The sequence below is a fragment of the Marmota monax genome, unplaced genomic scaffold (genome assembly GCF_021218885.2).
Source record: "Marmota monax isolate L192 unplaced genomic scaffold, Marmota_monax_Labrador192_F-V1.1 WCK01_AAM20220418_F8-fsc00039, whole genome shotgun sequence".
NCBI lineage: Eukaryota > Metazoa > Chordata > Mammalia > Rodentia > Sciuridae > Marmota > Marmota monax.
Window position 1 is genome coordinate 14496716 of NW_026693602.1, and position 12373 is coordinate 14509088.

General features: G+C 42.3%; 1 protein-coding gene across 2 annotated transcripts in view; it reads right to left on the reverse strand.

The window, feature by feature from the left end:
• Window positions 1–5421, reverse strand: part of Hspa4l (heat shock protein family A (Hsp70) member 4 like) — a 50401-nt gene extending 44980 nt beyond the window's left edge. The window contains exon 1 of one of the 2 annotated variants that reach the window (XM_046459614.2): window positions 5081–5421. In XM_046459614.2, the coding sequence (XP_046315570.1) occupies window positions 5081–5187 (107 nt within the window). In that variant the 5' untranslated portion in view covers window positions 5188–5421. The remainder of the gene's footprint in view (window positions 1–5080) is intronic. The other variant, XM_046459613.2, reaches the window with a different exon arrangement.
• Between the last annotated feature and the right edge of the window lie 6952 nt (window positions 5422–12373).

Here is a 12373-nt window from a genome sequence, read left to right on the forward strand (position 1 = left end):
AGGATTAAGAGTAATACTAATAATTAACAAAAGGTAGAATAATAACTTCTATACAACAGAGCTTAGGGAAAAGCAAAGAGAGACAACTTCAGCATCAAGATTTGGAAGGAGACAAAGCATTTCACATGTCTTAAGGAAAAGGACATTCCTGCTACATAGGTTATTACAACTATGGTTTGCACCCCCAAAGGTTTGTGTGCTGAAAACTTGGTCCCCAATGTAATGACAACAAAGCAGTACCTTTAAGTGGCAGGGCCCAGTGGGATGATTAGGGCATAGGAACATCACCCTCAGAAAGGAGTAAAAAGCCCATTTCAAGCAAGTAGGTTGGATCTCGTGTAACTAGTTAGTTCTCCAAGACAGTAAGTAGGCTGTTACAAAATGAGGCCACTGTGTGGATGGTTCCCTTTCTGTTTCTCTATCATGCTGTAATGCAGCTAGGAACCCTTGTCAACACAAGCACTATGCCGTTTAGAACCTCCTCCAGCCACCAGAATCAGGAGCCAAATACATCTCTTTACAAAACAGCCACCAGAATCATGAGCCAAATAAATCTCTTTACAAAACTCTTTACAGCCTCAAGTATATTATTATAGTAACATACAAAACAGAGACATATAAGTCTACTTTCAACATGACAGCCAGAGCAATACTCTTTAGTATTTAGTATTTTTTTTTTTTTTAAAGAGAGAGTGTGTGTGTGAGAGAGAGAGAGTGGGAGAGAGAGAGAATTTTTTAATATTTATTTTTAAGTTTTCGGCGGACACAACATCTTTGTTTGTATGTGGTGCTGAGGATTGAATCCGGGCCGCACGCATGCCAGGCGAGCGCTACTGTTTGAGCCACATCCCCAGCCCCAGAGCAATACTCTTTTAAAGAGTAAGATCATGAGCCTCTCCTGCAGAAAACCCTCCAGTTTTGCTGACTTGCAAAGTAAGCTCAAGTCTTCCCAAAAACCAATGTATACTCTCTTCATGGTCTGGGGTCTTTGTTGCTCTACCCTATAAATTCAAGACAAGTACATGGATCTCTATGCTATTTCTAGACTACAAAGTATACTTCTGCTATACATACAGTTCTCACTTTCAGAACACTTCTAAATACACCAATATGGCCCTGCACGCTCAATTCTTTTAGATCTCTGTTCAAAAGACAGGTTATCAGAAACACTGTCCCTGATAATTCTATATAAACAATATTCCTGCTCCTCCCAAGTACATCTAATACCATTTTTTCCAATTTAATTTTTCTTCATCGTATATCATCTTCTAATACAATTATTCACTGGACATATATTCACATCAGAATATGAATTTCATGAGGTTTAGATAAGGTATACCCCACCGCCCTGTTCTGTGCTATCCAATATGGAGGTCACTAGCCACATGTGCCCAGTAAAATTTAACTAAAAGAAAAAAAATTCAATTCTTCATATCCAACCACATTTCAAGTGCTTAATGACTACATGTAGCTAGTGGATATACAAAGAACAAGATATATATAGAACAGATATACAGAATAGGAAGTTCTACCAGACAACAATGGCATAGATCACACTCTGATACATACTAAAGGTTTTTATTGAATGTTGCTCCTATGGGTAATGGTTATTTGATAGGAAGAACACAACTTGCAGTTTCACAGGACAATTTGGTAATATAGTATTGAGGCCAGATTAAGTAGGGCCTCACATTCTAGAATATAAATTTGAAATTTATTCAGTAGATAATGGGAATTCATTAACAAGTTCTAAATAATGCAGAGGACATTGACTGCTGGTGTATCATACACAACAGAGAAGTAATATTCCAGATAAATGGTTCTCAAGGGCCGAACAAGCCATTGTTATGTTGGGAACCACTGAATTTTCAGGGAAGGCAAATAGTTTAAAAGTTCATTTAGTAGATTCAACAAATGTTTGTTGAGTAAGCTTTGCACTATTAGTTGCTAAAGATACAATGGTTAAAGGAAAGAATGCTATATACATACAAATAAAAGTAAACTAGGTGTTAAACAAAGGGAGCACATGGTGCTACAAGAATAGACCACAGCAGGAACTGACCCAGAGGGTTAAGAAGGCTTACCCAAGGAAGTGTCAACAGTGATGGCATCAAAGAGGCAGAAAGTTTGTTGGAAATCATTTTGATTACAGTATGAACTGATAAGCTTCCTTTCTAATGTAACTTCTGGAACATTTACAATTATGTCTGTGGCTGACATTTTCATTGACAGAGCTGGACTATACAGAGGGAATAGGTTAAGTGAAAAGCATAATGTCTAGGTTTCCAGTTTACATAAGAAAATAGATAATGATGCTATCCAATGAGACAGAAACACTGTCAAGAACAACAGATTTGGAGAGGAACAATCACAAATTCTATTGTGATCATTCCAAGTTTTAGACACCTTTGAGACATAGGAGCAGATACACACACACACACATCCTCACACACCCTTTCTCTCTCTCTCTCAAAATGTTAAAAATTATCAGATGGAGGAGGGAATGAATGTTACTGTTCTGAGATTCAGTGAAAAACAGGAAAATCAGGACATAGCAGAAATCAATAGGTTTGATGATATCTTTAACACCTCTTGCAAATAATTCCTTGATTCAACACATTCTTTGACCAAGTAAAAATGTACATATCAAATATAGAAATCTGTGTGGATGGCTGGCATGGTTGGCATTCAATCCTAAAATTCATCTCTTGGAGAAAACATCAGTTTGCCATCTTTCAGCTACTTATATCTGTCTTGTTCCTAACTCCATTACTTGGACATACTTCCAGATACTTCTAATTTTTCACCATTGTGCTACTGAAAAATTCTGTGCACTTGAATGAACAGGAAAAATTTTTCTTAGGTTGATTCCCAATAGTTTAATTTTTGTTAGAATAGTATATTTAGATTTGTTTTCTACTGTCGTTTTTTTTTTTTAAGGTTAGGTTCTTTGAAACCTTCATACATAATATGTCACAAAGAAAGTCAAATTCTTACCATTAGTAGACTCTCTTGAAGTAAAAAGTAGACAATTTATTTATTAAAGTTTAAAAAAATACCTAAAGTAACTAGGCTTGGAAATGTCAAGCAGAAAGTCTTCAAACTCTTCCCTTCAATTTTCTTAAAAACCAAAAACAAAATTCCAGAATGTTACAAAACCATTAAATAAAAAATACTGCCAAGGTTTTGAGAAAAATCAAGTAAGTTAAATACCTATTCTTTCTCAAAACTTTTACCTGAGCCAGTAATAACAAAGGAAATAGATGTTATCAATAAACATTACATGATGTAAAAGTTTTTTTTACAAAAAAATTCTCAAAAAAAGTTTTGTTCTATTTAGATATACTTGACTATAGAATGTATTTTGACATATTATACATACAGGGGGATGTAAACTTCCCATTCTTGTAGTTGTACATGATGTGGACTTACACTGGTCATGTATTCACCAATAAACACAGTAAAGTTATGTCTGATTTGGTACAATCTTTTTATGTTATACTTCATATACTTTGTCATCTCTATTCAAAAATTCCATTTTGTACTTAAAAAATATTTACAATGCAGCTTAAATCTCAAATATCCAATGTGATATTTCCAGACTGGATATCTGGAAAGGAAGCCTTAGATTCTCAGAAAATGCCACAAAACTGTTTCAACTTTTAAATGTCCAATGTCCCTTTTAGTTAGGGAGGGATCTTATGGAAAATAATCAAATGTTAAAAGAATAAAACATCAAAAAGCATGCACCAACTAAATTAAGAATTTCCTTCTTTTCAGAGAATCCTTCTGTAATGTATCTGCATTTTAAAAATGTTTATTACCTTGATATTTGCAAGTAGAATATGAATTTTTTTCAAAACTAGCTTCTCATGTCATTAAATAAAATAGTGTATGAGAAAAAAGTTAAAGGTTCTTCTATTGTACTGCTTTTCAAACAATAGGAACACTTTGTAAATGAATAAATGTCCTGGACCAGGTACATCTTCCCTCAACAACTGCCCCACTAAGAAAATACACAGTGCAGGAGTATATGACCACCCTGAAATATTTTTGGTCAATAACAGACTATATACTCCTGAATTAAAGGACAATATAAAGCCAAGGCAAAAACAGCCGGTGATGCAAGCTAATTGAAAACATGATCCTTCCACTTAGAAACTTTCTCGATTAAACCCAAGGTGGTAGTTCACACCTGTAATCCTAGCTATGACAGGATGATCACAAGTTCCAGGCCAATCTTGGCAATTTAGCAAGACCCTGTTTCAAAAATAAAGAAGGACGAGGATGTAGCTCAGTGGTTATTTAAAAAAAAAAAAAAAAAAGCGTCCCGCTTCAAACCCCAGTGCCACAAACACCAACTTTCTGGATTGGTCAGGTCCTTAAATCTAAATATTAGTTATTCCTTTTCCTACACATAAATCAAAATATCTCAGCCACACAAAAACCTGCCAAAGCGAATCTAGACTTCTAAACGACTAGCAGGTGAAGTCTGAAACCCCAGGTCTGCCGGGTTCTCACTGCCGCGACGTCGGACCCGGGAGCGCTTCCGCCCGGCCTCAGCCTCCCGCAGGTGGATGCTGAAGCCGAAGGTCGCCAGGTTACCCTCTGCTTGGCCCAGGGAGCCGAGTTTCCCGGTCCTCTGCGGGCAGTCACACGTACGCTGCGACTTAAACCGTGTGGAGCTGAGCACGCGACAGTCCGCAGCCGCGTCACCCTCCTGTGCAGAGCCGACCCTCTGAGGTCGCCTTCCGCGATCCAGGAGACCCCAGGACCTGGCCTTTCCAGTCAGGAGTCGCCTCGGCAACGAGCGGGCCAGGCGAGCCGCGGGCGGGGAACCGGAGTTCCAGCGCGTTCCGTGCCGCATTCCGGCAGCCAGCCCCCAAAATTTCAAAAGAAATCTAATGGATAAGTGTGGGGGGGGATTCTTTCTAGAATGTTCTTGCAAAGGAATCAAAGCACGGACGACACCAGAGACGCCCTCTCCCCGAGGCCGGGTCTCCGCCGGCTCGCAGTCGCCCGGCGGCGCGCGGGCCACCCGCAGGGCGCTGGCCCTCCCCCGCGGGGCCGCGGCACTCACGGGGTACACCTGTCGCTGTACTCGTTGGCGATGGTCTCGATGCCGCCGCTGCGCGCCACGGCCACGTAGCAGTTGAGGAAGCCGAGGTCAATGCCCACCACCGACATCCCGCCGCTGGAAGGTCGCGGCGGTGGCGCCTTAGCCTGGGGAGCGGGCGCCGCGTCCTTCGCTGGGCCGTCGCTGCTGCGCCTGCGACTCCTGCGGGGGCAAAGGGGAGAGGACCCACTCGCTACCCGGAGCGTCCGGGGCAGGGCGTGGGGCGACCGCGGAGGGAAGAGGCCGCCTCGCCACAGCTCCCGCGTCCCGCCGCCTCCGACTCTCCACTGCGGTCCGGCCGCCTCCAACCGGCGGTTACTAGGACCCGCGCCTGCGCGCTTGGCCGCCGGGGGGGCGGGGCGCGAGCCGTCTCCCAGCGCCCGAGGCAGCTCCCTGCCGCGCCCTCGGACGCTCCCGTCAGCACTCGGGCAACGGCTGCCAGAGGAGCTGCGGGTTCGAGAAAGATCTGGAAAGCGGGGGCGTCCCTGCCGGGCGGGGCGTGGTGGGGAGGCGGGGAGGCGGGGCGGCGGGCGCGCGGCGGCTGCGCGCACTGCGGTTGGGCAGGTGAGCGGCGCGGACAGCTGCGGGCGCCCCGGGCGCTGCGGGCCCGCGGAACCGGCCGCCACGCCCCCGCCCGCTCCCCACGGGGCTCTCCCGCCGCCCGCGCACCCACCCGCCGGCCTCGCCGCCCCGAGGGGCCCAGTGCGGCCCGCGGCGCCTGCACGGGTGGCGCTCGCCCCGCCATCCGCCGCGCCCGGCTCTGTGAGGTGGCGCCCATTGTGCCGCGCGCGTTGCGCGGGGTGTTCTCTTCCCGCCAGGCGTTCAAGCGGCGAAAACCCGGCGCAGGTCGGGGAACCGGGCACTGGCGCCCTCTCGCCGCCGGCGTCCTCGCGCCCTCGGGGAGAGGGCGCCCGCCGTACCTTTCCCTTCCCTTGGCTTCCTCGTGGGCGTCTTGTCCCTTACTGCCCAGCTCTTGGTGCGTGCCTTGGTTCACCTGGGCTGTCGTCTTGCGGGCGACGGCGGGCTGCTCGCTAGAGTGGCTGCTGCTCTCTCGGTCCTCACTTTCCGTCCACTTTAGGAAGTTTAGACGCCTTAGTATCAATGCTGCCGCCAGAGCGGCCGCAGCAACCGTGAATAAAGCTCCTGCGGCGGTTGCCAGGATGAGCGGGAAATCCATGTGGGGGCGGTGCTCGAGGGGGGTGCACCGCACCCTGCCCCGGCCGCCTCGTGGGGCGAGCGGGCCGCGGCGCCGTCGACGCCCTCGGCTGCAGGCCGGCACGCGGCCTCCCGGCAGGCTGCGCGGCCGGGACTGAACGCCCTGGGAACTCTGCGCCAGCGGCCTCGTCCGCCACTGCGCAGCAGGAGGCCACCGCCCGGGGCCGGCCCCATTCCTGAACTGTTTCTCTGATTCCACCTATTTATCCACCCTGTCTGAAAACCTTAAGGAACAACAACAACAAAGACGTCGATTCCAGGGACAAGGAGTTACCCCCGCACGCCGCCTGACACAAAGCCGGCCGGCCGATGGTCACTGCCCGGGGCCTGTCACAGCTGGCCTTTTGGCAAGTTCCTCGACTAGCAAGTCCCAGGTTCAAACTGCTGAAAGCGGGAGACGTGTCCTCAGCGCTGTTTTGTGATAAGTAGCTCAAGCACAGCATGGCTGCCTGGCACCAAAGTGCCAGCAGACGTCCTTAAGCTTACCTGCTGCTGGAACCGAGGAAGCAAACTGATCCGCGCCCATAATGTACCTAGCAGCTTCGCTGCTCTTCGGTTTTGGTACTGAGGATTGATTCCAGGGACGCTCGACAACTGAACTACATCCCCAGCCCCTTTTACCTTTCCAGAGGGTCTTGCTAAGTTGCTTAGGGCCTCCCCAAATTACTGAGGCTGGTTTCGAACTTGGGAGCCCCCTGCTTTCGGCTTCCAGCGGGTTACAGGCGTGAGCCACCACGCCCACCTTGTTTTCTATTCTTGAATGGTTACTTATATTTTTATCTAGATCTTGCACAAAGCTGATTATTCATTTGTTGCCGCAGTCTGGCTGGGCACAATCAGGAGCCACTTGTCAAAAGAAACTAACTTTATTTTTAGAACCACACACGACAAACAAAATAGTCTCTCAGGAAAAACCCTCAGAGCCTCAACTGCCACCACCGGCTTTCCACAAGCCTCTCTCTCCCCCACAAGCTTCTCTCCCCCTCCCACAATCCTCCTGCTCTTGAGGCCGATTGGCTGGGTCACGTGGGCGGAGCCAAAAAAGTCCCCCAATGAGCAGCTCCGTGGTCTGAAAGGGCAGGGAAACAGTCCAATGAGCATCACCGCAGAGGAGCCAATCAGCTAGATGTTGCTGGGGCCGAGGAGCCAATCAGCTAGATGTTGCTGGGGCCGCTGTGAGCCAATCATCAGCCAGCAGCTGGAAGTTTGCTGGCAGCTGGAAGTTTGCTGGGGCCCCTCAGGCTGTGGCTCTCAACAATTTGTGAGTTAAAATGTCTTGCTATAGCTATATTTTTCTCATTTTTAATATTTAATTTTTTTGTTTCACTAGCTAAACAGCTTTTGGTTTTCTTGCTTTCTTTACTATGTCTTTATTTCCTAATGTGCTTTTTATTGTTTTCTTCTGTTTTATGTTTTTTCTTTCTCTAATCTCCAGAGTTAAACACCCAGATCATTAATTTTGTCATGTTTTACAATTCTTACATCTGAAGCCGTAAGTTTCCTTCTAGACACCATTTTAGGTACATTCCTACCTGAATCTTCAAACAGTTAATAAGAGTAGGCAGGGTGGCAGAGCGCTTGCCTAGCATGTGTGAGGCACTGGGTTTGATCCTCAGCACCACATAAAAATAAACATATAAAATAAAGGCATGCTGTCCAGCCACAACTACAAAAGTATTTTAAAAAAAGAGGTAACAGAAATAAAAGCATTACCGCTGATAATGTTAGTAGATAAATTACTTAGGTGCCTATTGGCTTGTAATTGTTGAACCCCAGATTTAAGTAGCCCTGCCTAACTAGTCATAGTGAAACACACTAACGCCATATTCCTGCTGGGCCCTGTGAAACCTCTATCAAGGAGGGAAAGACCAGAGTTAAGTGTAGAGGCCCAAGAAAAGTGAGAATGAGGCTAAATTATTCCCAGACTCACCAAGGTAAGTGACTTCTCCCACATTTCCCCTCTCATAGGCTTATCTAGGTCACCAAGGTATTCAGTTTGTTTCCATCATTGCCCCTTGCATCCCACGCCTTCCTTTTTGGGTTCAGTTTTCTTGCATTTTTTTTAAATAAAGCTCTCTAAATCAACTATATTTTTTGTCTGAAAGTATTATCAAGCTAACTTTTGAATAATAATTAGCTGAATGCAGTTTTTGTCACATTTTTCTTATCTGTTAAATTTTAGCCAATCTGACCAATTTCTAATATACCTGCATCTTTCTCTGTGATATTGATCCATTTTTACATGTTTAAAATCTTCTATACTGTTTTAAGTTTCAGCTTAATGTAGCATGAATCTCCCATGATTGTCTTAATTTTAGTTCGTTTCCTTCCTTCACTAGCACTTTGTACCTTGTTCTTTTGGTGCTTTTCACATTCTGTTCACTGTTCTCTGTGACATCCACTTACTAGATTATAACTTTACTACTAGGTTTTATTAGAATATAGACTGTACTCTTTCGTATGCTTCATACTAGTTAAGACCTTGAATTCATGGATGCACAATAAATAGTTATTGTTGTATAAGTAGGAACTTCACCCTATAACCAACTTACATGGAAGACTAAAAGCTTCCGTTTGAAAGACCTGAAATGGGATTATCTGTATGTGGAAAGGAATCCTTTGAGGCAGAAAATCTTCTCAGGGGAAACAATTTTTTGCATTATGTGTTAAAAAATAAGACATTTTCAAGGTAACTAAAGGAAGGAACTAATGGGCACAGAGAAGAGATTATATGAGAAAAAGAATACTTTCCGTCTATTTCTGTGACTGGGAACACAGATAAGCCAAAGATGCACTTTTGACTATACACATAGGTATAACGGTCTAGGGCAGAGGTTCTTTGAAGTTCCCAGATACTGAGGGGATCCATAGACAGAATTAAGGGAATCGTTTTGAAGTAACCTTAAACTGAAATTTAATGTTTCCTTCAATCATGAATATAAGCATAAATCACAGTAGTAAAAACAGTATATGATTTTTGCTATCAATAGAAATAAGGTATTTTTAATACCACCTTATAAATGTTGGAGACAACTTCAAACAACATTAATAGTAACATTGACCTTGAAAATACAACAATAAATAGGTTATTAGTTCTTATTATAAACTTTTCAAAAAGTACATGTTGGGGCTGGGATTGTAGCTCAGTGATAGAGTGCTCCCTCCCTAGCACATGTGAGGCACTGGGTTTGATCCTCTGCACAACATAAAAAGGTTATCAAAAAAAAAAAAAAAGAGAGAGGCAATTCTTTTTTTTTTTAAAGCACTTTACAGAAAAGCATGTATTTTTAATAACTGTATTTCCAAGTTTCCTTTGTATAATCAATCCTATGTATTTTACTTAAAAACTTGGTTGCAAGAAGGGGTTCATAGACTTTACTAGGCTGACAAGTGTCCATGGCACAAAAATGGTTACAAATCCTTGTTTTGAGAGACAAGAGCAAAAAAACTAAAGGAAAGTGAGCATCTGATGAAAATCATAGAGCATATACCCTGCTAGCTTGGACTGCTTACCTCCCAGCTATTAAGTAACAAAAATACCTATATTATTTAAACCATTATACTTTTGAGTTGCTTTTACAACTTAACCTACTTTCACTGAGGTTATTAACTCATTTTGTCCTGCTATCCCAGATACAAAACACCTATAAAAACACTATAATTATATGCAGATAATTATGTAATTATAAAATGTAATTATGTAATAATTATATTAATTATAATATACATATACTATAGATTATGATTTCCAATCTACTTTAAAGGACCTGTGTCAATTTTTGTTGAAATATTCACAGATTGAAAACTTGGGACTTAATGGGTGAAAGTAATTTACACGAGGAATGATGAGGCCTAAATTAAGGCAATGGCAATTGAAGTGGAGAGAATACATGAGAAGAAATATTTAGAAGGTATAATTTATAATAGTTTTCACTCTATTTCCTATATTAATTTAGGCGGAAAGAAAGCAAGTTAGACTTCCAGATTTCTAGTGTTAAGTGACCAAGTAGAAGGGGTATGTACTATGAAGATAAGGAAAAGAAAAGTCTGTGGTAAGGAAAGAAAGTCTGAGATAAGGAAAGAAAGTCTGTGAATTAAGATGTTAGGTTTGAGAAGTGTTGGGTTACAAAGCCTCTGACACATAGAAAAATATGCAAGAGACAGGCAGGAAAATACAACTAGAAAAAGTTAGAAAGCACATAGCACTGGCCCCTAGAAAATACTAATGTTTAATAAGTGGTGGAAGGAAAGGTTCCCCTTTGAATTTATGTTTAGGTCAAACAGCTAATAAGGAATTAAGGTATCAATTTCCTATTTACATATCATAGTTTATATCTGATAAAAGAACTATTTCATAAATTTTTGTTCTAGAACACCAAAGTCCTTTTACCATCAATTCATAACAGGAATATAAAACAGCCAACAGTGTTTCAGGTGTTTCTGGACTATTATTACCTAGATGATGCCTGTGTTTGGTATTCTCATCCCCCTTCCCTCAGCAAAACCTGTGAGAAAACACTGAAATTCATTGAAATAAAATAAATGTAGTTTTAATAAGTATAAATGTCTACCAACTTAAAAGATCATCTTATTTAATGACGTATTTCAATGAATTAAAGATGAACAAAAAGAACGAAGCTCTGAAATGGAATTTTAGCTATTATTTGGGGTGACAGTTTTAGAGTAGGAAATTAAAAATCCTACCTAAGATTCTAAGATGAAACATTAGCAATTTAAGATAAAAAATGTGCACAACTTACACATATATATTAGCTATGCATTTTCCAACATTAGAGTTAGCATTTAACAAAATTGTTTCCTTAGGAAATCTCCATTATGGTTTTGTTCACTATGAGTCATCTCTCATTAACAGTTTGATATAAGAGTTTTAGCTCAGTTCAGGATACTAACATTTTACTTTCTTTTGTTCTATTGTTATGGTTTGGATGTGAGACAATGCAAGAAGGTTTAGAGGAGAAATGACTGGATTGTGAGAGTCTTAACCCAATCAGTGAATTAATCTCCTGACTGGGATTAACTGAGTGGTAAGTGAAGTGGTAGTTGTGACTGGAGGAATTGGAGTGCGGCTTTGGGGTATATATTTGTATCTGGCTTCCCTCTGCCACATTCTTCCACTAAGTTGTTCTGCCTCACCTGGAGCCCTGAGGATTAAAGCTGGCTGTCTATAGTTCCAGAGCTCTGAAACTGTGAGCCCTCAAATAAACTTTTCTTCCCCTAAAATTGTTTTGGTTAGGTCTTTTAGTCACAGCAGTGAAAAAGCTGACTAAAACGTTCTATGTATCTTCCAGACTTAAATAGGATTTTGGTATAGCAATTTAGCAATTAAGTTCATATTTGTTCTTTACCCATTTAATTTTTTTTTTTTTTTTGTACTGAGGATTGCACCCAGGAGTGCTCCACCAGTGATGTGCATCCCCAGCTTCCCTTTTACAATTTTGTTTTGAGACATGGTCTAAGTTGCCAACACTGGCCTCAACTTTGCAATCCAACTGCCATGCCCAACCCACTCAGAATTTTAAAGACTTTTTCCCTTTAAGTATGGCTCTGTGCAGGTTTAAAATTTTACAGTATTTTCTTAATCTTCACAGGGAAAATGATTATTAATATTTGATTATTTATCTTTGATCTGATAGTTAAGAAAGGGAAAAACAGAACTATTTTGTTTCTGTAACTTCTGTGTTATATTGACTATTCCAAGAAATTATGTTGAGTTTTTAAGAGTTATTTTTTCCCCTCAAGTGATAATGCCAATAGATTAAAAAAGTATATTTTGGACTCTTGAAATATATTTCGCCTCTGAGCACCAGGATGTTTACCTATTCCATTCTGCTGACCCACAGCCTCACAAAAATCAAAATTCTCTATAGTTTATCCCCACTAGCTTAATGTCCTTTCACCCACTCAAATTTTAAAATCTAGGTATTTCAAATGTGTGTGTGTGTGTGTTTTTGTTTTGTTGTTTGAGACAGGGTCTACCTAAGCTGCTTACGGCCGATGCTGGCTTTGAACTTGCCATCTTCC